This window comes from Crotalus tigris, unplaced genomic scaffold, assembly GCF_016545835.1.
Source record: "Crotalus tigris isolate CLP2741 ecotype Arizona unplaced genomic scaffold, ASM1654583v1 scf7180000024448.655566, whole genome shotgun sequence".
NCBI lineage: Eukaryota > Metazoa > Chordata > Lepidosauria > Squamata > Viperidae > Crotalus > Crotalus tigris.
The window spans coordinates 188770-214233 of NW_024100617.1; the positions used below are offsets into that span (position 1 = coordinate 188770).

Genomic DNA, 25464 nt, shown 5'->3' on the forward strand with positions numbered 1-25464 from the left:
AGAGCGCTGAAACAGCCAGCTTTATAAGCAGACTTTCAAATTTCTGGTTTTTTACTCTGATGACGTCGGCAGGAGACTGACGAAAGCTTAGCTAATAAACAATAGTTTTTTACATTTATCCTGGAGGTCGTTGTCTTTCTATTGTTAATACATACATACATACATACATGCATGCATATGCATATCATATACATACATTCATATATATATATATATATATATATATATATATATATATATATATATATATATATCTGTGTGTGTGTGTGTGTGTGTGTGTGTGTGTGTGTGTGTGTGTGTGTGTGTGTGTAGGGTTTTTTTTGTCATAGAACACCCAGAACGGAGTTCCGGCACTTTTTTTTTTTTTAATTACAAAAAAAGCACTGTGTGTGTTTATATATATGCATGCATGCATACATACATACATACATACATACACATGTATATTCAAAAATAGTTCAATTCTTCTTAAAGGAGAAATAGGATTGTAAGGTATGATACTGAGTAAACATTTTTAACAGGAATTCAAATAAAAGGAAAGGTTCCAGGAAATATATAGTACAGAAAGTCACTTTTTCACCAGATGGTTTTTAATCAGATGTCCCACCAGCTTCTGTGGTCTTGTCTGATACTCCTTCAAAACATCATGAGGTGTAGAGATCTGATCTCCTTCAAGTCGGTTCAGTAATGTTACACATACTACAGCACCTAACATTTACAAAACAATATCAATGATATTTTCTCCCCAAATTATTGAAAAATAATAATTTAATAATTTATAAAAATAATAACAATAATTTCACAAATACTGTGAAAAATATGTTACTTTCTTAGTTTTATAACTTGGAGACGAAGTAAACCATTTAAGGGAGATGTAATTCAGATGACAATAGTAGAGATTAGAATAAAACACAGTCTCTAGTACCCTTGTTAGTAGGCCTTGTGACAGAAGATGAGGAGCTGGAAAGCAACATCAATACTAAATCAGATTGCCTTCTTTGATACTGGTCCTCCCCTACCTCAAGATACCGGTATTACAATTAGTCTATTACTCCTACATAAATTAAAAACCCTTCAGTATGTTAGAATTAAAGCTAGTGGATTAAATAACATTATATACATGCAGTTACCTTTGAGGCCACTAAGACTGCACATAGCTGCAAAAACAGAAGATTCCATCTCAATATTTCTCACTCCAGTCTTGTGAGCTTCCTTCAAATATTGCAATTTCTCTTCTTCAGTATATGTGCAGATGGCACCATCAAGGCGAGCTTGACCTACAAATGCATGACATGTCATTAAAGATGTAAAAATACACATTTTTGCAATAAGATCCTGATCAGATGACTAAAGGTCCACTAAAGATTCCCTGGGGAGAAGGAGGGCATTAATTGCAGGGGAAAACAAGGCCAGATCAAGATAATAAATGTATCTGAAATTATTCAGCCAGGAAGATTAAAATTGTACAGATGATTTGTATGTGTATTATGAATAGATATCTATTCTAGTGACTTTTAAGCTATAGTAAATCCTAAACAAAGCATATTTGGCAGTTCTGGACTGCTATTTTTTTTTATTCACACATTTGTCACAATTTCTACCCTTTTCCTGAAGAATTTACACTTAGTTTCCTCTCAGGATTTATTTTTTGACCCAGGATTTATTCTTTGATTCAACTTTCTGTGCTACTTTTAGACTAATGAGCACAACAAAGAGCTCCATGCTGACTTCTGCATTCACAAAACTAACTAACTTCCTCCCTCCCTCCCTCCCTCCCTTCCTTCTTTCTGTCCAAATGTTGAACTTGTGGCATCCATGCAATTAAGAGAAGACATTTTAAATTCAAGCAATGCACTGTTGCCTGTCATCAAAATAGAAAATTAAAAATAACAAATCAGCTTAAATAGATTTAAAAAGGATCACTTGATCAGAACCAAGTAAATATTACTGTGAGGTAAACCATCTTGGATTTTAAAATATATTTGGATGAAATTCTAAAAAAATAGCTAAATTCCATTCTTTTCCCATTTTTCATGCAAAAGCAGTCAATTACATCTGGAGTTTACATATGCATTTTTCTTCATGCTTGTTTATTTTGTATGTAAAGTTAAGAAAAGTATGTTTTACTTCATCATCTGCTTATTCAGACTGAAATTTTGTTTGCTATATACAAGATAGTATTCAACTACTCTTACCTTCGTAGAAATCCAGAGTGCACAATGTGTTTCCAATAACTGTGTTGAACTGATCAAGTTCCTTGGCACACTCCATAAGGTCTTCAGTTAGTTTTTCATCTAAGTATGTACTACGAATGACAGACTTCCCCAAAATAATCTGTTCAAACTGTGGCTTAAAGGTAGCATCTACAGCTTGCTTTGTGATCACCACGGAGCCTGGTGTCAAACCTACATTATAAATATAATTTGTATTTGATGATAATATAAATCAATCATGTTTACTTTAATGAAATAACCATAGAAATACCTATTCCACCAGATGTGCCAATACGAATAATGGTTACATTGCAGCATTTGGCATGATACAGTAGCTTGATGAGTTCATGCAACATGATGGCAATTGAAGGGATTCCCATTCCATGCTGAAATTTAAAAATGGGAGGGGGAGGAATACTATGAATATTTATATCACTTCACATGTTCTATTTATGTATGAATGAATATGAATATTAACAGAGAAGTAAAACAGCATGACAGATTATTCTTCATTACTTATAGAACCTGAACATTTTTGCTGAATAAAGAATAATATATTTATCCTGAACCTCTTAACAAAGCACTCTGAATAGCAGGGCTCCCAGCCTTCTTGTCTGGCATTGACTGAAGGGCTTGCAAGGTAGGTGGATTTGTGTGCTAAAGCAGGCCAGACTTGAACCTTTTGACAAGTAATTTTTTAAATAATATTTTATTATTTTTCTAATTTTACAATTAAACATTTAAAAAGCAACATGGTGACTGGGTAATCAATAATTTGACAAGTAATTTGATGGACATAGTCATTCACCTCCTTGGGTCTCCTTGCTGTTTTCTCTTCTTATGATATGGGGCAGTGGCCCCCTACCTTTTGGGCACCAGGAACCGGTTTCATGGAGAGAGGATTTTCTGTGGACCGGAGGGAGTGTGGTTTTGTGTGCTGCCTGCATACTGCAGATGAGGCTTCACTTGTTTGTGTGGTCCAGTTTTTGACATGCCGTAGGCCGGTGTCAGTCCATGGACCAGGGGTTGGGGATTCCGATATAGGGTGTCTTGCTTGACCAGGAGATTGGACTAAAAGACCCCTTCCAAATCTATTATCTATGCTCTTCTGAAACCAACATTGAATAAAACACTGCTTGCTTCTCCCAGACATCAACCAACTCTTTTATATCTGTTCCTTCTTTTATTTATTTCTTGGAACATAATTCATCTCCAAACCATATCAGCATTTCAACTGATTGGTTCAAAATATGTCTGGAATCCAAAATTTCTCCTTTTTTTTTTTTTGTAACTGTATTGTGTCCAGAAATATCTACACCTGTTGCATGTCCTATCCATTCATTTATTTTCAACAGCATTTTCTAATCTCATAAAAAAAGCAGATATTCTCAATTTCTCCAGCACTGGAGATGGAGAATCCACCAATGGGTTTAGACTGTATTCCTGCCCAATCAGATCAAGTCAGCCAAAGTTGCCACGCCCGTCCTGGACCATAGAGATTCCAGTCTTGACTTGATCTCGCCCAGAACAGACATGCAATGTATGGCTCTTAGGCAGGTACAGTTTTATTGGTGGATTTTCCATTCCCAGTTTGCTAAATGGTGCTGTGTTCAGCACAGAATTTGGATTTTTCACAGCATTTTAAGCTCCATTCAGGAGCAGTCTAAATTCACAATTCCTGTCTGGGGATGGGGGGGGGACAGAAATTGAGTTTCCAAGGAAGGGGATCCTTCCTTACCCCCTCCTTCTCCCCACCTTGAGAAAAAGATTTTCTCAGTTCCTAATTTTGCTGTGTTCATCTGGGGACTAATGGCTGTTAGTCCTCAACTAATTCCAAATTGGCCTTATTTCTACCGGAGCTTGCGGCTGCAGCTCCGTTGACTGCATACGAACTAGTGAGGGAAGTTTTTGTGGCGATGCAACCAGGATTGTTCTAGAGAATCCCACCGGCTAATCTTTCTTTCGAGCTGCGGCTGCTCCTCCGGTGTATATTTGAGTTTGTTGTCTTTTGCCTCAATTGATTCGGGGCTTGCGATTGTTCCTCTTGCGGGCGGCAGCGCACCGCGCGCCAAACGGCTACCACCAATCAGCTGTTAGGCGGCTGATCGGAGGGCCGGGAATACTCTGTTTACTGTTTTCCTCTCGTTTTTCTCTTGCTTAATTGCTGGTCTGAGACGAGGATTTTCCCAGAGCAAGGGAGCACTTCATTCTGTGCCAGTCTTTCTCTGCCCCCCAAAACAGGAGCTTCTCAATCAAGGGAGGTATATCCCCCTTCTCCAGCACGACCGCCATCTTGGACCATGTGGTCCTCAACCCGAATTCGCTCTATTGTTCAAGCAAATGCTGGAGGAAGGGGCTCCTTCCTCCTCAAAATAGGTCTTTTTTTTAAAAGGGGGGGTTTGCTTGAAGGAGGTGAACTGAGTTAGGCAGTCTGGGGAGAGTAGATTCAAGGCCCACCATCAAAAAGCAGGCCGCCATTTTGGGGACAGCCGCCATATTGTTAGCCAGTGGGCCCACCTCTTACCTTGAGGCCTGATACTTCCAGGTGCTTAACTCCTTCAAAACACAGTTTGCAATCTGATTCTTGGTTCACTTGAGCATTATTTAATTCAGGAACTCTCATGCAATCATTATATGCCTCAATAAAATTGCAGGCATACTACCTTTACACACTAAAGTTATGGTCCCTTTCAGGCCTGATGTCTCTGCCCTCGCCCTGCTCATACCAGACTCAGCGTGATTTGCGCTTCCAGACTTATCTGGATTCCAGGCGTTATTTATCATGCGCCTGTTCTTATCCACAACGTCCCTGGCTGGATTCCAGGCATCCCCTATCGTGTGCCTGTTCTTATCCACAACAACCCTAGCTGGATTCCAGGCATCCCCTGTCGTGCGTCTGTTCTTATCCATGCAACAGTTATAGCTGGGTTCCAGGTGTCCCCAATAGTGCACCTGTTCTTATCCACGCTACTGAGTTACCTGGGTTCCAGGCACTCCCAATAGTGTGTCTGTCCTTACCCAGTGTGTAATACTCTCTGGTACCAGGGATACCCCATCATGTTTCTGTACTATCAGAGAATGGAGGATTCTATCCCTTTCTCAAAGGGCATTTTGCCGACTTCATCAGCTCTAACGAATCCTAATTCATCTGGTCTGGAGGGCGCTGAGAGGACTGCGGTCAAGACCAAGGTCAGATCTACCACCAAGATCTCCAAGAGAGCTGAAAAGCAGGCCAGCCGGAGACACCAAGCCCTAGAAAAGGAATTTTCAAGGGCACAGGAAATAGCCAGATTAGAAACCTCTCAGGCTGAGGGGTCAACCTTTGACCTATCCCTGGGATCCCCATCTTCTGCCCTGGGAATATGGACAATGGGGGAACCTTTACATTTCCCTGCACAGTGTGGGACAGGCAGAATTCTCCCTACTCCCCAACCCACGACTACACAGGGTCATCATGGGACCCCCGAGGCTCCCTTCACTCCTACTGCGGCCGGGGTCTGGCCTGATATGCCTCTTCTTCTCCCTACGGAGGGCCGTCTGGCCTTGTTGATTGCGCAAGCGGTAGACCGCGCTCTTGAGGCCAGAGCACAAGCTCCTAGACCAGTGGCCGTCGCTCCCTACCCATCAACCGGTTTCTGAAACCGGTTACGCTTCTTCTTTCCCGTCCGGGTCCACATGTTCTGAGAGCTCATCCCTTCGCGAATACGACATTGAACAGGGGTTCCCAAGGTCGGAGGAGGAGGAACCTCTTCCAGAAGCTACCTCATTCAGCGGCCTCTTAAATCCTTTCTTGTCACTCTGCTCCGCAAGGCTACCTCCAGGGCCCACCTTGGGCCTGAGTTTTCCTCAACAGCAACCACTGTTTCCCCAGATTAGGAGATGGACCAAAGTTTCACCAAACTGGTGGCAGCAACACTGCATCCCATGTCCCCCCATGTTCCTGGATGCGGTACGAAAACAGTGGACATCTCCGGCCTCCCTTCCTCTCCCAGGTGGTACTGATAAAAGATTATACAACATGGCCAAGGCCTGGAAGAGGCCCTAGAAGTGCCCACGGTGGACGAGCTATTCAGTCCCTAGCATCTCCCACTCCCGGACAGGTATCTGAGGTCCTCAAAGATGAGGACCGTAAGTACAAACATGCCTATCGCAGAATGCATCAAGCGGCTGCATGGGCTATTAAGGGGCCACTTGTGCATTTTTCTTTAGTAGATCTGCCCTTTGCTGGTTCAGGCAGCTCCAGGTCCGTATTCCAGCGGAGGATACCCGCAACTACCAGGATCTTAGCAAGATGGTGGCAGTCCCCGAGTATGCATCATAGGCCACCCCTCCAAACCACCAGATTTCCTCCAGATCTATGGTGTCCAGCATTAATGGTCGCCGTATGCTATGGTTGAAGCACTAGCAAGCCAATGCCAAGTCTAAGAGGAGTCTATCAGCAGCCCCATATAAGGAAGGGAAATTGTTTAGGGACATGTTGAACTCTTGTCTCACAAAGAATGATAAGCGCAAAGCCCTTAATCACCTCCATAGGAAATCAGACAAATGGCCGAATTATTACCCGCAAAGGCAGTTCTGTCGTGCAGGGGCTAGGTATAACTATACTCATCCCATCCGTTCCTCTCCAGCCAGGTAAGACAGACAGGAGAGACAGCCTGACAGACAGGCAGCCAGGCCTAGACAGCAGTTTCAGGGCATGCAGCCCTTTCGCGGAACGGCCGACTACCCAGCCGTTTCAGATAACTCTCCAGCGGTCTCCCCCCATGGGGGCAGACTCTCTCTCTCTTTGTCCACCAGTGGGAGGCCTTCACCACAGTTGTGTGGGTACTAAACACCATACGTCATGGCCTGTTATAGAGTTCATTTCCATCCCCCCACCCAAATTATACGGACCGCAGAACCGGTGCTGGCGGACCAGAGAGGTCAGAGATTTTCTTCCATCCTCTTTGGGGTGCCAAAGATGTCAAAGGGATGGAGAGCCTCTTTTAGATATCAAAGGCTTGAATTTTCATCTTACATAACGCAATTCAAGATGCAAACGCTCCGCTCCATCTTGAGAACTGTAAACAAAGGGGACTTCCTGACGTCTATCGTTCTCACAGAGGTGTACCTACATGTCCCCTTCTCTCTGTCTTATCGCCGTTCTTCTACGGTTCGTGTACAGAGGGTGCCACTGTCCATACAGGGCACTCCCATTTGGCCTACAATCGGCTCCCAGGGTATTCACCAAGACCCTGGCGGTTCTGGCAGCTCATTTAAGGAGGGTACTGATCAGAGTCCAGTGTTACCTGGACGACATATTAATCCAGTCGTCGTCAACCCAGTCCACATTACGGATCTCGTACTGGTAGTGAGATTGCTCCAGGATCACGGGTTCTCGGTAAACTTTCCCAAGATTCATATGGTTCCCACAACAAGACTGTTACACCTCAGGACCACCATAGGCATGATGGAGTGCTGGGTGTATTTATCCCAGGAGCGACGAGACAGCATAGGGGAGTGCAGGGGATGGACGGTAATGTTGGTCAGTCTCTCCCAATTGTTAGGGAGGAGGCTCTCGGCCATAGTGATCGTCCCGTGGTCCAGGCTCCACTCTAGAGAACTGCAATGGTTCAGGCTCCCTTTCCACTGGCGGAATCTCAGTGCCTCCCAACGAAGGACGAGACTTCCACCCCAGGTTGGTGCTCCTTCACATGGTGGCTATCTCTCACCATGCCCAGAGGGTCAGGCTTCAAGGAGCCAGATAGCATAGTTCTATCGACTGATGCCAGCCTGTTCGGCTGGGGAGCACATCTTCGATCACAGTGGACACAGAGTAGTTGGTCCTGCTCAGACTTTGGATACAACATAAATTATGGGTCATACATCTAGCCCTCCACCATCTTCTCAGCCTGGTTACAAGGTGTCACATACTGGTTCTCACGGACAACGCGGCTGCCAAGGCCAATGTAAACTGACAAGGGGGCACCCGATCTCGAATCCTTTTGACCGAGTCCATCTTACTGGGATCCTGGGCAGAACACAATCTGACCTCTACCAGGGCCGATCATATTTTGGGGCAGGCGTACACTCTGGCCAATTTCTGAGCAGGACAACGGTAGATCACTCGGAATGACACCTCCACTCGAGGGTCTTCAGAGATATCTCTCACCGTTTCAGCCTTCCATTTTTGGACCTCTTTATGTCCCGGCCAACACTCAGTTGCCCCTGTTCTCCTCCCGATTCCTATCTCCAGGGGCGGATCAGACAGATGCTCTCGGGAGCCATGACTGCAGGGTCTATTTTAAGCCTTCCCCCCTCTCCCTCTCCTCCCAGCGGCCATACCCAAGCTTCTTCGGAAGCAAGCGGAGGCTCTTCTGGTGGCTCCTTGTTGGTCAAGGAGGCCTTAGTACGCTGATCTGGAAGCCTTACAGATCCTTGGTGGATTACTCCGGAACAGGTCTCTCTCAGCAAGGGGCTATTCTCCATCCGGACCCCAATGGCTCCAGTTAGCCATCTGGCGCTTGAGCGCTCGATCCTGACATGGGAGTTTTGCTCACCAGGGATCATTACTGCAATCCAGGCCTCTTGTCGCCTTTCCACAAACCGCATTTATGAGGCCACATGGAAGAGCTTTTAATCATGGTGCTAAGGTCAACATTTGTCACTTGCAGAACTCATGGTTCCCCATATCCTGGACTACCTGTTAATCTAGAGAAGGGTTTGGCCCCAAACATTTTGCGCAAACAGATAACTGCTCTTTCCACAGTCCTCACCTGTGTCTCCGGGAGGGTCATTGGAACATCACACATTACTCCGCTCATTCCTTATAGGGACTGCTAACATCAATCCCTGTACTGCACTCAGGTACCCATCATGGGAATTACCGGGTCCCTCGGTCTCTTACAAAGTCACCCTTGAGCCCCTAAGACATGTGACATTCGTTTTCTGTCCCACACGTGGCATTCCAGGGGGCAATCATGTCGGCACAATGTATTTTTTTGACTTGGCAACACTCTTAACCCCGGATGACCCGTGCAGTTTCCACTGGGATCAGGTGGTCCTTCGACTCAGCCCTACTTTCATCCCGAAGGTCAGTTCTCTTTTCCATAGATCCCCGGTAATGGTGCTGCCGGACTTTTGCCCTATCCCATCGCATGCTCTAGAACAGCAATGACATAGTTTGGGAGTCCACAGGGCACTGCGGTACTACATTTCGCGGACAGCAGCGTTCCGCAAATCAGTGGTCCTCTCTGCATCCTTATATTCTTACTTTAGGGGTCGGAAGGTGTCCTCTTCCACAATTGGCAGATGAATTAGGGCGTGTATTGCCGGGGCGTATACAGCTGGATCATTGCTGGTTCTGCGACGGGTTACAGCCCACTCCACAAGGAGTGTAGCTACTTCTGCGACCTGGGTCACCCAGGCGTCCATTGAGGACATTTGCAGGGTAGCCACATGGATTTCACCCTCTCCTTTCATAAGGCACTATAAAATTGATAGGTTTGCCTCGGCAGAGGCTTCCTTCGGTAGGAGGGTTCTACAACAGGTCATATTTCAAAGTGCCACACCGGACCAGTCTATTTCCCACCCTCAGGGACAGTAGGCTTTGGTATGTCCCATTGGTGGATTCTCCATCTCCAGTGCTGGAGAAGGAGCGTTGTCTTACCTGAACGCCTTTTCTCAGCACGGAGATGGAGAATCCACTCCCACCCTTGTAGGTCATCTAGGCCTAGGGTTAGTTTTAGTTTAGTGAGCCACAATGTCTTGCTGTCAGGCCATGGCTATGCTCGTGTCAAGACTGGGATCTCTATGGTCCAGGACGGGCATGGCAACTTTGGCTGACTTGATTTGATTGGGCAGGAATACAGTCTAAACCCATTGGTGGATTCTCCATCTCCGTGCTGAGAAAAGGCGTTCAGGTAAGACAGTGCCCCTTTCAGGCCTTCCTTTGGGGCATATAGTCATTAAATATATATTCAGACATATTTATAACTGATTATTAAGTTACAAATATTAAACTCATTAAAAATTAACTTTTCTCAAAAAGAAAATTAATGCTCTTACTAAAGGAGGAATGTTGGAGAATGTAAAAGCTTGCATACTTATATAAAACATTCTAATTAGTCAAAATAAAAGCAAATGTTTAAGATCTATGTATCTTTTTAATATATTTTTGCATATATATTTTGTTTTTAAAATGTATATTATACTTACACTGACTGACAGTACAGGTCCTGCTTTGTACATTGCATACCGATCTGTTCCAGCACATATATTGGGATAGTCATAACCAGGGTGACCAATTTCAAGCAGTTCAGCAATATAGGTAGTAAACGTTTTCATCCGTGAAGGACTTCCTCCAACACATACAAACTAAGCAGAATTAAATAAAACACATTCTTAGAAAAATATACACTTTTAATTGCACTAATATTAAAAATGATGGTTTCAAAATCTACCTGAACTAAAATGATTTCTAGATGTTACCCCACTATGCAGAATTATTAATGTCCTAGTGTTTACTATAGGAAAATATTATCTATGATTAGAATAAACACTTGGTCAATAAATTTTTACAAAGCTAATTGCAAAAGGCATAAATTTTAGATGGTTAATCCCAGAAGAGATTTTAATTAACTGGAATATTACAAGATATCAATTGGATTCAATCTGGAAAGCAGAAGACTTTGATGAAAGAAACCGAGCATTCTCAGATGAAGGAGTGCAACATTGGCAAGAGGAGAGAAAGGAACAGAAACAAATGGAAGAAACAACTGAAGAAGTAATATACAAACAGGAGAACAGAAAGAGAAATCTGAGCAAGAGAGTGAAGGAACTGCCACAGATCAGAGGATCACAAGATCGACTCTAGACCTAAATATAAATAACTGAAATGGAGAAAGAAAATGGATTTTTTTCAGTGAATATAAATGGACTAAAATCCCCATCAAAAAGGAACAAAACTTTTAGAAAACTACAGAAATTAAATATAATTTGTTTGCAAGAGACACATATAAAAAACAATATTATAAGCTATTGGAATACCCAAAAATTGGGAAACTTTATCATGCATCAGCAGAAAAAAAGAGGTGTTGCTGTATATATTAAAGAGACCATAGATTCTAAAATGATTTACTCAGATGAAGGAGGAAGAATTATGATGGTAGAAATATATTTAAACCAAAAACAAACATTGTTAGTAATAATCTACGCACCAAATAATAACCAGAGAGAATTCTACTGAAATCTCAATAGAAAAATAATAGAAATGGAGTACCAAAATATTTGTTTAGTAGGAGACTTCAATGCGATAGTAGATGGGACAATAGACTATAAAAGCAGTAAAACAGGAAAAACTGGAAGAAGAAGACTACCTAAGACTTTTTTAATATGATAAAAGAAATTGGAGTACAAGATGTTTGGAGGGAAATTAATCCAGGAAAACTTCAATATACTTTTTATTCAAACAGTCAAAAATCCTGGTCCAGAATTGATATGATTTGGATGACATCTGAATTGAGGACAAATATGCAGGAAATTGAGATAGAATCAGGTACATGGGCAGACCGTAACCCTTTAAAAGTGATGTGGAAAGGAATACAAAAAAAATTAAGATGGACTTTGAACCAATCTATATTAAAAGTAAGAGAATTTGTAGAACTAGCAAAAAAGAAATGGAGTTTTTCTTTAAAGAAAATAAAAGAAGATACAACATTACAAAATGTATGGGACACAGCTAAAGCACATTCTAGAGGTATAGCTATAACATACACGGCAAAGAAAAACAACAGAAAAGACAGGATTATGTACTATTAAAAGAAAAAATTGGAAAACTAGAATCAGAACTGCAAATGAACCTGCAGAAGAAGACTTTGAAAAGAGAAATAGAAACAACTAAATCTGTTGAATTCAGAAAAAATGGCACAACAGATAAAAAGAGCAAAACATATTTTTTTTTGAAAATAGGAAACACAAAGTTGTCTGATGAAGCTATCCCAAGTGATTTATTATTGGGCATGATTATTTTCATTCTGTAAGACAGTGATGGCGAACCATTTAGAGACCGAGTGCCCAAAAACTGGCCCTGCCTCCGCTCCACCCCCCTGCCCGCCCCCGCTCTGCCTCCCCATTCCCTGCCCCGCCTGCCCACAGGACCATGCACCGCCTCCAGGGTCTGCCGCAGATCGCCCAGGCAGCCTAGCAGTGCTATGGTGGCCACACTGCTGCGCCCTGCAACATCAACTGCATGATGGAATGTAAGGGCAGAATCTTGTCTACGCTGCCTGGCTGCCATGTCCTTCGTTGCGCTGCTCTGGGCCATGCTTGAGGGCGAGTCTCCTTCAGGGGGACTGCTGGAGAGGAAGCGGCCGTGGGGGGAGGTAGGGCTGGGGCAACGGCACATGTGCCCAGAGAGGGTTCCGAATGCCGCCTCTGGCACCCGTGCCATAGGTTCGCCACCACTGCTCTAACAACACTACATAGCAAAATTCAACAGTATATATGTAGCTGATTTGATTTTCCATTGAGCATATTCATAAATAATTTTGAAGATTATTACTATATCTCCCCATTAATACCTTGAAAGCAGGCTAGAAAGATATAATAATGTGACAGAGGCATTTGGAAATAATAACTGATAGATGCAGAAGTTTACTGTATAGTAGTTCTCCACTTACAAACTTAAAGAAGCCTGTCAATTGCAGTTGCAAGTCATAATAGTTATTAAGAGAGGCACCTATGTGATCTCACTTAAAAATCTCGATCCCTGCTTTCCCCAGTGCAGCTATTAAGCTGCAGATTATTAAGCAGAGCACAAGTTGCCTCGGGATGAGGGAGGCCTAGCACAGGCCCATGCTCACACAGAGGCAGCACTCCAGCTCACACATAGCTTGCCCCAGGTCTCCCAAGCCCTTGTGCACCCACTGAGGCACCCTTTGCTCTACTTTTGACTCTTTATGGTTGCTGCAGGCTTTGGGTGACTGATCAGTCAACTTTTCTTCCACAAGCAGCATTATGCTGCATGGCCTTCCTACATAATTGAAGTCGTGTGGCTCCATCCTGGAAGCAGGCACCACATTTAGGAGCTTAATTTATTGCAAATGAATTCATATTCACTGCGAAGGAACGCTGTAAGGAACGCTGTAAGGAGCAGCAGCTGCTTCCAGAAGATCTATAATGAAAGGTAAGTCACTGGTAAGAGGAGAAAGAAGGAGGATATAGGACACAATAAAGTGGGAATCAGCTGTGAGGAGCTAGTGGAGTATGATGTGAGGGAGATAAATGGCGAGCTGCTGTAGCATCCCTGTGATCAGTCATAAGGGTGGGTGGATTGCCAAGGGATTGCTGTAACAGCGGGAATTTTAAATCCTTTTCAAGGATCCATCATAACTTCAAACTGTCTCCAAATGACCAGTAATAATTTGAGAACTGCATATAATGAGGGATCCATTTTAATTGGCTGCACATCATTTAGAACAGGGCTTTTCAACCTTTTCACCAATTGTACCACTTTTAGAATATGGCAACATTTGAGTACCACCAGTCATCTAGCAAGGTGTCAAAAACTTGACCTCGACTTACAACAGTTCACTTAGTGACTGCAGTTACAATGGCACTGAAAAAAGCGAGTTATGACCATTGCAGCATCCCAAGGGTCATAAAATGGGGCAAAGCTCATTTAACAAATTTCTCTTCCCCCCTTTTATATCCAAGTTCCCTCCCTCCCTCCTTCCCTAACTCCTTCCTTCGTTCCTCCCTCCCTCCTGCCCTTCCTCCCTCCCTCCCCTTTTTTTAAACTGCCAGAGGCTCCGGGAAGAGGTGGCAACAGGCAGGCAGTGGTGGGCAAAGGATCCCCCTCCCCCGTCATTGCCTCTGCGTGGCTTGGCTCAGCTTACCTCTCCCAGACCTGCACACTTACGTCTCCCAGATCTGCATCCAGGTGACCGGCCTTCTTCTGGGCTCAGCAGACGCACCGGGATCAGTGCCATTTTCCAGCTGATCGGCGTTTCTTCTGGGCTCCGAAGACGTGCCAGGATCAGTGCTGCTTTCCAGCTGATCGGCGTTTCTTCTGGGCTCAGCAGATGCACCAGGATCAGTACCACTTTTCAGCTGATCGGCACTTCTGGGCTCAGAAGCGCCAGGATCAGTGTTGCTTTCCAGCTGATTGGTGCTACCTCTGGGCTCAGCAGACGCACCGGGATCGGCAGCAAACTCCAGCTGGAGCCTGACACTGATCCTAGCACTTCCACTGAGCCCTGACAACCCCAAAGATCAATTGGAAAGCAGCACTGATCCCAGTGCGTCTGCTGAGCCCAGAAGTGCCGATCACCTGGAAAGCAGCACTGATCCTAGTGCTTCCGCTGAGCCCTGACAGCCCTGAAGTGCCGATCAGCTGGAAAGTGGCGCTGATCCTGGCGCTTCTGCTGAGCCGACAGCCCTGAAGAAGCAACGATCTGCTGAAACGGCGCTGATCCTGGTGCTTCCGCTGAGCCCTGACAGCCCTGCAGCTCCAGCCGTCTCTCGGTCAGGCTTGTGTGGTGCTGTATTGGTTCAGCTCATTCCCTTCCCCCGCTACCACTTTTCTAGGATGGTTGCGTACCACCTGCCAAGTGCCAATGTACCACAAGTGGTACGCATACCACCGGTTGAAAAGCCCTGATTTAGAACATCTTTCAAAGCATTTTGAAATGAGGCTACTGGCCTCCAGGAAGAAAGGGAACAACCTCATTAAAAAATTAAGTAATGTCTACTTTTCCAAGATAATTTCTGCTAACTTAACATAGTCATCGGTGAGAGATAAGAGAGTTCCAGTTTACCAATAATTGATGACCATGCTATCTTCACCTTGCTCATCTGGTGGCATACTTATCACTTGGTGAACACAGAAATAGTATAGTTGGGACAAAGGGCCAAACTTTAATTAAGTCTTTAAAGTACCAAATACAGGAATATGGTATCTATAAATCTCTAAATTCTTGGAGAAAGTGTTTTTTTCTCTTTATCTCTTGGTGAGACTACTTCTTTGATAGACTGGTTGGTGGGATATAAAATATGAGTAGTTGAGAAAGACTAGCCTCCTCCCCTCGCTACTATTTTTCTGGCTCCAGGTTATTTGGCTTTTAAGTAGATTCTGCAAATTTTATCTCAACCCATGTCTAATATAGTAGCACAAGAAAAAAGACTCTCATAGGACTTAACTGCAGAATGAAAAAGGAAAACAATTACTTTCATTTACTGTCTAGAGCCATTTTCTTTCTTACCTTTATATCTCCAAATAAGGCAGGAAAATCATGAGTACTAGTCCCAAGGGCAAAATGATACAAGACGTCATCTTTCATTTTCTTAAGGTATGGATTAGGGACACAAACTCTGGCATCTCTATCAATAAACAATTAAATAGATTAGTAATCTCAAATCTTCAACCAAGGTAGTGTAATATCTAAATTAGTACATTTCTTCTTGAAAATTTTGATTTCATTATGATATCATAAATACAGTGCATTTTTGTATGATCAACTTCCTTATGGACTATGCTGAGACACTGAACAGATTTACTCAGTGTTAAATGGAATTGCCGATTCAAAATCAATAAATAAGAATATTGCTGTAATAAACACAGTGGTAATTGTTATACATTACACACCTATTTTAGAACATCCGTTTCTATGATGGATGATAGATAGATAGACAGAGATATTTGTTCCCTCCCATCCCTTATTTTTGAGGTATTGTTTCTAAGAGTAATTCTTACTCTGCACATTGCTTGTCTTCTGTCTTTTGCTTCAGAGCATTGTTAGTAGCCATTCTATTTCCTCAGACTCTGAGTGGGAAAGAATGGAAACGGAAAGTTGCATCAAACATTGCACAAATTATGCAAATAAGGAACCGGTTTCTGGAAATACACGTTCTCAGTATACATTTTGTTGCGATGCACATTTACCCAGCATTTTCCCAGAAACCACATAAAATCACGGTCTCAGTTAATGCAACAGAATTGAGCAACACAGCGCTTCCTGTACGTCGACACCTCATGTTGGTTTCCCAGTCTAGTTTTTATCCCCTCTCACTTCGTCCTAAGCGGATTGGCTTATTTTGGGTAGGGTGCAGACCAAACGGGGAGAGAGAAACAGTCCTACAAGTCGGACAGATCCGCGGCTTCACAATAGCAGCCCAATTGGGGGGCCGGGCGGCCGGCGGGGCGACATCATAACGGGCATCCGTGGTGGGCACGGGATCTCGCTCTGTTCTCTCTCGCCGCCGACATGGCAAAAGCAGAAGGCTCGGGAAAAAGTGCGACGACTAGAAAGGAGAGTCTTTTACTTTCCTACAAAATGTCTCCAGAGACCCTCGACGAAGCAGCCCGCCCGCCCGGCCATCCCACCCTTCTTTCGCTGGCCCTCCTCTCAGCATCCTTACCTGAGAAAGCCTAAAAAGAAGTGAAAGAGGCAGGCCGCTGGCCAGCAGAAAGCAACGAGGCAGGTGCGCGTGCGCACGCCTTTCTAAGCTGTGGAAAAGCGAGGAAAGTTACAGGCGGCTGAAGGTTAGTTACAGAGCGGCTGTGATTGTGTCCTGTTGAGCAAGCTGGAAAGTTCCTGCTCTATTCAATGTCGTCGTTGATGCAACGAATCTTACAAAACAAAGCCATAGAAAGCGTTTTCTTCCCTGCCGGATTTCCTTCTTAGTCATCCTAGACAGGTTCAGTTGAGGAGACCTGCAACTAGTATTAATGACCTTGTCGCTTTGTTTTAGGAGGCTTCTGATCTTTTAACAGTGGGGAAAAAAAACAAAGCTGTGTGAATTTGGACCTGCTTCACCTTTTTGAGAAAAAAAAAACATTTTTTCACCATGCTATTGATCATTTTGGTGATAGCTTTTTGTGGCTGGCCTGCTACATCATGCTCTAACTTGTTATTTCTTTCATCATACTTGTGGAACAAGCCACATTGAATGGAATCATATGCAGCAGTACAAAAACATCAGCTAAACTGCATCAACCTCCATATAGCAAAATCTTCTATTATTTAGTTTAAGTACATACCTATATATTTTAATGATATTACATGAAATAACATCAGAGAATCAACCACAATACCCAAACAGAAATAGGTCAGTCTTATCAAAATACAAGAGACTTTGGGCCAATTCAAAGAAGTGTTTGAATCAAATCAGCAACCAGCCACTAAAAAAAGTCCCCAATGCAGTGGTGGGATTCAGCCAGTTCACATCACTTCTGCAGACCCGGTAGCTAATTTTTTGTTGCCCAGGCATAGAATGGAAATCCGGAAGTGTCATCCACACAAAGAACTGGTTGTTCGTATATTTGAATCCCACCACTGCCCCAATGAAGTATCCACAAGTTCTGAAGGCAAGCTGTTCCACTAGTTAATTGTTCTCATATCAGAAAAGTTTTCCTTAGTGCTAGATTGCTTTTCTTCTTGATTAATTTCTATCCATTGTTTCTTGTCTTGCTCTCTGGTGATTTGGAAAATAAATTAATTCCTGTTCTTTGTGGCAGCCCCTCAAATATTGGCACACTGCTATCATATCACCCCTAGTCCTTTTTTTCACTAGATTAGACATAACCAATTCTTGAAACTATTCTTCATATGTTTTAGCCCAGTGACGGCAAACCTTTTAGAGACTGAGTGCCCAAACTGCAACCCCAAACCCACTTATGCATCATCGAGTGCCGGGTGGGTTTGGCCCATTGGCTGGGTGTGGCCCATTCGCTAGGTATGGCCCATTGGCTGGGCGTGGCTGCGGTGGTAACGGCAGACTGGATTGGACTAAAACAGTCGTTCTCAACCTGTGGGTCGGGATCCCATTTGGGGTTGAACGACCATTTCATGGGGGTCGCCAAACAACGCTGTCCACCATTTTCCCCCCTTTTCCTTAGCTGTGCTACTCCCTTTTATTCTATTGGCTTTTGAAAGCCAATAGAATAGACTCTCTTGAATAGAGTCTAATTCTATTGGCCTTCAAAAGCCACTAGGAATTGTCCAGGCTGTCTCTGCCCTGCTGAGCCCGCCAAAAGTCCCATTCTGCAAACGGTGCTGCACCAGTTGAGTAGTCCTCGACTTACGACCGGTTGAGTAGTCCTTGACTTACGACCGGTTGGGGGGTCGTGGCATTACAAAGGTTGAGAACCACTGGACTGAAAAGTTCAATCAATGAATCCCAACTTTCCAAGATCTTTTTTTTTTCCCTCGAGAAGTTGAAATTGACTGATTGAGCCTTTTTTTTTTTTTTTTTTTTGCACACGGCGGTGGAGGCCTAAAGTAAAAAGGTTTTATAAAACCCAGCTGAAGGCCTAGGATTGGGGCAACGGCACGCGTGCCCACAGAGAGGGCTCTGAGTGCCACCTCTGGCATCCGTGCCATAGGTTCGCCACCACTGTTTTAGCCTCTAGCCCAGTGTTTCTCAACCTTGACAATTTTAAGGCATGTGGACTTCAACTCCCAGAATTCCACAGCCAGCATTGCTGGCTGTGGAATTCTGGGAGTTGAAGTCCACATGCCTTAAAATTGTCAAGGTTGAGAAACACTGCTCTAGCCCCCAACCAATCATGCTCCAGTTCCATGACAAAAAGAAGTATCTTTGGAAGCACCACAAAATGTTTTAAAGCTTGTGTATCACTTGTTCAGAAAGATGGGGAAAATGTTACAAGATAATAGATAATCTATAAAAGAATATCTCTTGCATGTACATTAGAGATCTCTGGACTATGCTAAATTGTGAGTGTACTTATAAAAGTATTTGTTTGTTTGTTTGTTTAATTTGTTTGCCACCCATCTTATCACAAGATTATATACTTATAAACTATTTCTAATATCAAATATGTGATATGGTTTAATGGTACATTTGCAGAACAGGAACTCCCTTAATAAATTATTCTGTTTTTGCAACTTAAATGTGTAGAATAGTTAGTATGGATGAACAAAAGACATGATGTGTAAAGTTGTATATTTCTGTGAATTATGCTTAAGAAATTCAGATATTCACTTCAGATATTTCAGAAAATTCACTTAAAAAGAGGTCATATCAGAAAATCTGAAATTACACATACCACACAAAATACATTAGAGATCAACTAACCAAGAAAAATAATTTGATACTGAATCTCCTGTAATTCAAAGGATAAGGAAAAATTCTATTACATAAATAGTATGCAAATTACAATCAAATGAAAATCAATAGTATTATTAAAATGATTATGGGACTTCTTTATACAACTTACATAGTATAAGATTAACTTAGAGGAAGGATGTGTTGTTGTAATGATTTTAGCATTTAATTTTCTAGCTAGCAAGTTAGGGAAGTCAGTAACTTCATCCTCATCATATGATTTAGGCATTTAGAGCATATGTGAAGAGTGCAAGAGTTCATGTGCAAGAGAGGGAATTCATAGAATCATAGCCTGGAAAGAGATCTTGGAAGTCTTCTAGTGACTAGTCCAAAGCAGGAGACCTTATTCCATCCTGGTCAAATGGTTGTCCAATCTATTTCTGAAAACCTCCATTGATGGAGCATTGACAACTTCAGGAACAAGCTATTCCACTGATTAATAATTCTCACTACCAGAATATTTCTCTTCTAGGTTGGGTCCCTCTTTAACAAGCTTCCACCAATTACGTCTTGTTCTTGCCTCCTCAACTATTCATCATAATATTTAGTCTCCATACCCTTTATCATCTTTGTTGCTCTTCTCTGCACACTTTCTAGGGTCTCAGCATCATTTTTCATGATGACCAGAACTGGAGGTATGTGGCCTCACTAGTGTATAAAGCAGTATTATTGTTACATATATGTTATATGATAGGAATATATTACAAATATGATACACAATGTATAATATATATCAGAATAAGTCATGAATATAGTGGGCCTACAATATAACCATATTTAGCCTTTTCATGAACCCACTGGAAAACTTATGTTGCTGGAATGTGTGTATCACTGATAACACAAGATCTTGGATATGTGTACAAGTGAATTATTGCTGATGATACCAATTGGAACATTAGTGGGTGCAAGGAATGCAATGGATTGCATTTTTTCATGGAATCATGGAATAGGGAGTAAGAATATGAAATTCCTGATGTGACCAGGGTATGATGTACCACACACATGAATTCACAGTAAACAACTGGTTATAAAGAATAGACTGGAATGAAGCCAGACCCTGACATGCAAGATGATTTTTGTTGGAGCAGGGGATGCCATGAGTCTGTAATTAGGAACCTAGATCTATCTCACAATTATTATTGTTGAACCAAGTACTACCTGAGTTCAAACCCAATAATCTTCCTTTAAATTCTACATATGTACACAAAACATGTACCCAAAGGGACATTTCGGCTAATTGAGACAATTTCATCAAAAAAATGTATTAATGTAAATAAGTGATGGTGTTCAAATTTACCTATCTCTGTTCTTCATTGTGGCATTTTTCAAATATTTTTATTGCTGGACTAATTTCTTCTGCTAGTGCAATTTCCCATTCTAGAATACTATTGATCTAGTGACAATTATGCATTCATTTTCTAGTGTTTTGTAAGAACAATTCTGGCTACTAATTTCAACCTTTCAAGGTATGCCATACTTGGACACCAAAGACATGAATACTAAAACTATTTTTAGGGTTGTAACAAAATCTGACAGCTATGAATGTGCCTCCCCTCTCCCTTCCTTACTTGTAAACATAACAAGGGAGGATCAAGTCTGAATGGCTTTCTCAAATTGCATTTTTGTTTTCAGCTCAGATTTCTCTTGTCTGATAGTTGCTTTGCCTGTGGCTCCTTCAATTCACTACATCTGAAAAGAGAAATGGAACATTTTATGCAATATGATTTATTTGTTGTAGGAAATAAATAATTCTGTTCTACAGGTAATCCCCAAGTTACCAGTGTTTACTTAACATTCGTTCAAAATTATGCAATAAGTGCCCCCTAGTTTTCATGAGCAAGTCCCAAAATTATGAATGTTGCAGCACCAGGGCAGTTGTTCACCCTTAGGAATGAACAACTGCAGAGACTCTGCAACATTCACCCTATTCCCCCGCTCCCTACAACTGCCATGCCGGATACAGTCACCTTGCAAAAAGTGTCTCCTCTCTGCTGCTATTTCTTTTCGTTTGAGGGAGAGGAGCGTCAGCTTGGAAATGCTTTTCGCACCGACAATGGAAGCTCCTAGGTGCTGTAATATAGCGTGCATTCAAAAGAGATCATGGCCCACAGAAGCTTCCATTCTCGGGGGGGGGGGGGTGTTGTTTGCTTCATTTGCATGCCTATGGGGCAACATAAAGTTGGAGTCAGCTGGGTACAGGAACCAAAGCTGTTTCTGGCCTGGGTGTGCTGAGGGCATAAACAAAGCATTCAACTGAGCAGGGAGGCATTGTGGAGCATGACCCCTTGCACCTGCATCCAAGCCGCCGGTGGCAGCCACCTGAGTAGCCATGATACCTCCTCCCCAGCCAGCCACTTACCCCACCCAATCTACTCCTTGCATGACCAGCTGGCTGGCACAAATCCTGACCACTCTTCTTCAAATAGTGCCCAAGTCATTGATGATGAAGTTTCCCCCCTGAAAAGAAAGAGGCCCCAAAACTGGTGCCATGTGAGCACAGCCCATGCCGCTGATCTGCTGGCTGCTTCAGGTTCAGGAAGGAGGGGCACCAAGCTTCTGACTGCTGAACTACACTCCCAGCCCAGAAGACAACTCAGGGTCCTGCACAAAAACCAGAAAAATCACATCAGTGAGTCCATGAAATTGCCTGAAAGAAGTCATAGAGTCCACCTCATCCCCAAAGAGGGTGGGGGAACTCTGACTGACCCTGGGGTCAGCCCATTGAAAAACAAGTTGGACTATGACAATAATCCCTTAGTAAGTCACCTGGGTCAACCCAGTGACCATCCCTATAGAACTGGTGATTCAATCCTCAGGGCAAAAGTGGAGCCTAGTAGCCCTACTGGACTTGGGGTGCACCAGATGCTCTGATCAAGAAACTGGGCATGAGACTCAAACAGCTTAAAGTTCCCATAGCTTTTTGCCAGCTGCATGGCTCAGTGGCAGGGGGCAGCAACGTTTGTTACCGAACTAATAGAGATGAGGATGGGGGCATACACAGAGATCTTGAGCTTCATCATAGTCCCTGGAATGGAAAGACCCTTTGTATTAGGACAATCTTGGCTTCAGAAATGGAACCTTTGTGAACTGGAGGAAGGGCTGCTAAAAATCCGGCTTTCTGGCCGTGAAGGGGAAGGGGAAAAGAGCCATCAAAAATCTGCTCTAAAGCTGCAGCAGGTGAAACCAAAAAGGGAGGTGGGAGTAGCCATCAAAGATTGACTGAGTGATCCTCGGATCCCCAAAGAGTACTGGGACTTATGGGACATCTTCAGTGAGAATGGGTCAGATGTGGTCCCACCCCACCAGCCAGCTAACTGGGCCATAGAAATGCTACCTGGGGCCTAACTATCCAAACCTAAACTGTATTCTATGACCCCTAGGGAATTGGAGGAATTGCAGACTTTTATAGACAAAAACCTGAAGCATGGATTCATCCAGACTGCCAGACTGAGGGTGGCTGCCCTGGTATTGTATAAGGAGAAGAAGCACAAATCCCTTCATCTATGCATTGACTATCATGGACTTAAGCTATGTGGGTGGAAAATGTTTATCTATTTCCCCTCATGAAGAACATGCTGGTCCAGTTGGCCAAAGGAAAGGTCTTCACCAAGTTGGATTTGCAGAGCTGTACTACTGAGTGAGAATCAAAGCAGAGAATGAGTGAAAAACAGCTTTCAATTGCCCCTTGGGATGCTTCCAGTTCTGGGCCCTCCCTTTTGGAATGCAAGGAGCCCCTGCTGTGTTTATGCAGCTAATAAACGAAGTACTGCATGAACACCTGTATAAGGGAATGTTAGTTTACCTGGTAACATTTTAATCTATACTGAGACCATGGCAGCACACATAAAACTAATCAGCTGTGCTTAAAAAATTTTGACTGGCCAAACTATACGCCAAGCTGTCCAAATGTGAATTTCACCAGGGTAAAATCGACTATCTGGGCTACCACACCTCCCATGAGGGGATAGAGATGGACCCTGAAAATGTGCAGGCAGTACTACAGTAGGCTCCTCCCTGCACTCATAAGCAATACAAAGCTTCCTGGGATTTGCGAGCAGCACTTTGAAGTCAAAGATGTTTGGAACTCTTGCATATGTCAGGGAATAATTCAGTATTTGATAGCCTGGAAAAACTTTCCCCCCTCAGAAATTGAATGGGTCAACTCCCAACATATTAAGGCCCTCAAACCAGTGGTGGGATTAGCATCAGTTCGGCACCTCTTTAGCATAAATCAAAGCTTTTACAACAGAGCTGGAGGCAAACTCAAACTACTCTGGCAACAGAGTCCATGGAATGCAGTGGTGGGATTCAGCCGGTTCACATCACTTCAGCAGAACCGACAACTAATTTTTTGTTGCCCAGGCCCAGAACAGACTTCCGGAAGTGGCATCCACACAGAGAACCAGTTGTTCACACATTTGAATCCCACCACTTTGTTAGCGGGCCTTGGGATCACAAATGGAGATAGAATCAATCAAGTGGTTGATTTGATTTTATCGCTGCTGCCATGTGGGAAGTGGGCAAGGGTTTTATGTGGTTTTCTATTTTATGTGAATTTTTTTAATATTATGAGCCATTTGGAGTCACCTGTATGTGAGTTGGATGGCCAGATAAATTGTTTTAATACGTAAATAAAATACCAAATCAGTATAAAATATGGATTATATTTTCTAAAATCAAAATAGAAGTCATTACATTTAATTATCTATTTATTGGGAGATAAACTCTGTCAAGTAGAGTGTCTCCAAGAAATCCCTTATTTGCCTTGTTAATAGTTTTTTTTAATGAAAAACTGAAAAAAAAACAAAATTAGTTACTTTCACAATTTTAATTTAAGTTAATGTACTAGCAAAGACTTAATGAGTAACAAGCAACAAGATTTAAAAGAAAAGTGATTATATCAACCTGGAATTCTTAATATTAAGGAAATCTAAAATTGAGAATATTCAAATACATGACTTGCACTTCAGGAAACAAGATTTCAGTATATCTATTATTAGTGGTAGTATATGACAGGAAGACATAATGGGAAAAGTAATTAATGAGTGGAGATTTCTAAAAGAACAACAACAACAAAAACAGAATTAAAGACACAACCACAAACAATTCCAGCGAGGAAAAAAATGAACAGCAAAACAAACTTGTTTCTTAAATCCAGTTTTCCCCATCATTGTTTCTGAGCAAATCTGAATGAACCTTATCTTTATTTCAATTTTAATATTTCTCTGAATGTTATACATTAAATACAGCTACTGATAAAATAGCAAAGGGTACAATATTATATCTTATAATATTTTTATTTTATATATATACTGCTTTTAAGATTACTCATAATTAATAAAAATAAAGCTAATAAAAATAAAAAGTTAAAACGTTTAATTAAATCACTATTAATTAGCTTAAAGTAGAAGCATCTTCAGCATTAACTGTGCATAAAAAGGGCCTTTTGTGGAGTTATCTTGACATTTTTAAAAAACAAACCCTCTCTCCTCCCTGAAACTGGTGACTCAACCGATGAAGAGAATGAAGAGAAAATTGGTACTAAGATGTGATGTGCAGTAATTCTTCAGCCTACAATTGTTTTCATTTGTGTGTCTTGTTGTAAGTCAGAAAGCTTTGAAATAGCTCCATCATTAAAACTGGATAAGAGTTAAAAACTGAAACATGCCAGACAAACCTTAATGTCTTTTTTGACAGAGATTAAATTAGTGGATAAGGGAAACGCTATGGACATAATTTGCTTAGATTTTAGTAAGGCATTTGATAAAGTAGAGCACAGCCTACTTCTTGGCAATATAGAACAATGTGGGATAGACAGCTCAAACACCAGATGGATTTGCAACTGGCTGACCAACTGCACTCAGTAGATAGTCCTCAGAGGCATAGGATCTCCTGCAAAGGGCAGGTGGTTGACTAGTCACTAGAAGATCTCCAAGGTCCCTTCCAATCTTATTATTCTATGTTCTGTGTTACTAAAAGATCTCTATTCTATGTTGATAAGAGGTTGTTTGTCCAGATGAATACCATTCTACTTATTTTTGATCAGGTTGCACTTCCTCTAAAGCAGGGCTTTTCTACCAGTGGTACGGGTACCACCTGTGGTACATTGGCATCTAGCAGGTGGTATGCGACCATCCTAGAAAAG

The 25464-nt window shown here is 42.5% G+C and overlaps 1 protein-coding gene across 4 annotated transcripts; it reads right to left on the bottom strand.

The window, feature by feature from the left end:
• Window positions 1-319: 319 nt before the first annotated feature.
• UPP1 (uridine phosphorylase 1) lies at window positions 320-16755 on the bottom strand. 4 transcript variants are annotated; one of them, XM_039332125.1, is made up of 8 exons: window positions 16611-16755; window positions 15946-16014; window positions 15455-15572; window positions 10410-10568; window positions 2485-2599; window positions 2196-2405; window positions 1131-1277; window positions 320-708 (listed from the first exon to the last, which is right to left on the bottom strand). In XM_039332125.1, the coding sequence occupies exons 2-8, from the start codon at window positions 15996-15998 to the stop codon at window positions 569-571; spliced, it is 942 nt and encodes a 313-aa protein (XP_039188059.1). In that variant the 5' UTR covers window positions 15999-16014; window positions 16611-16755; the 3' UTR covers window positions 320-568. The 4 variants fall into 4 exon arrangements, with proteins under 4 accessions (XP_039188059.1, XP_039188060.1, XP_039188061.1 ...); XM_039332126.1 differs by lacking the exon at window positions 15946-16014 and having other exon boundaries at window positions 16611-16753; XM_039332127.1 differs by lacking the exons at window positions 15946-16014; window positions 16611-16755 and adding an exon at window positions 15838-15935.
• Between the last annotated feature and the right edge of the window lie 8709 nt (window positions 16756-25464).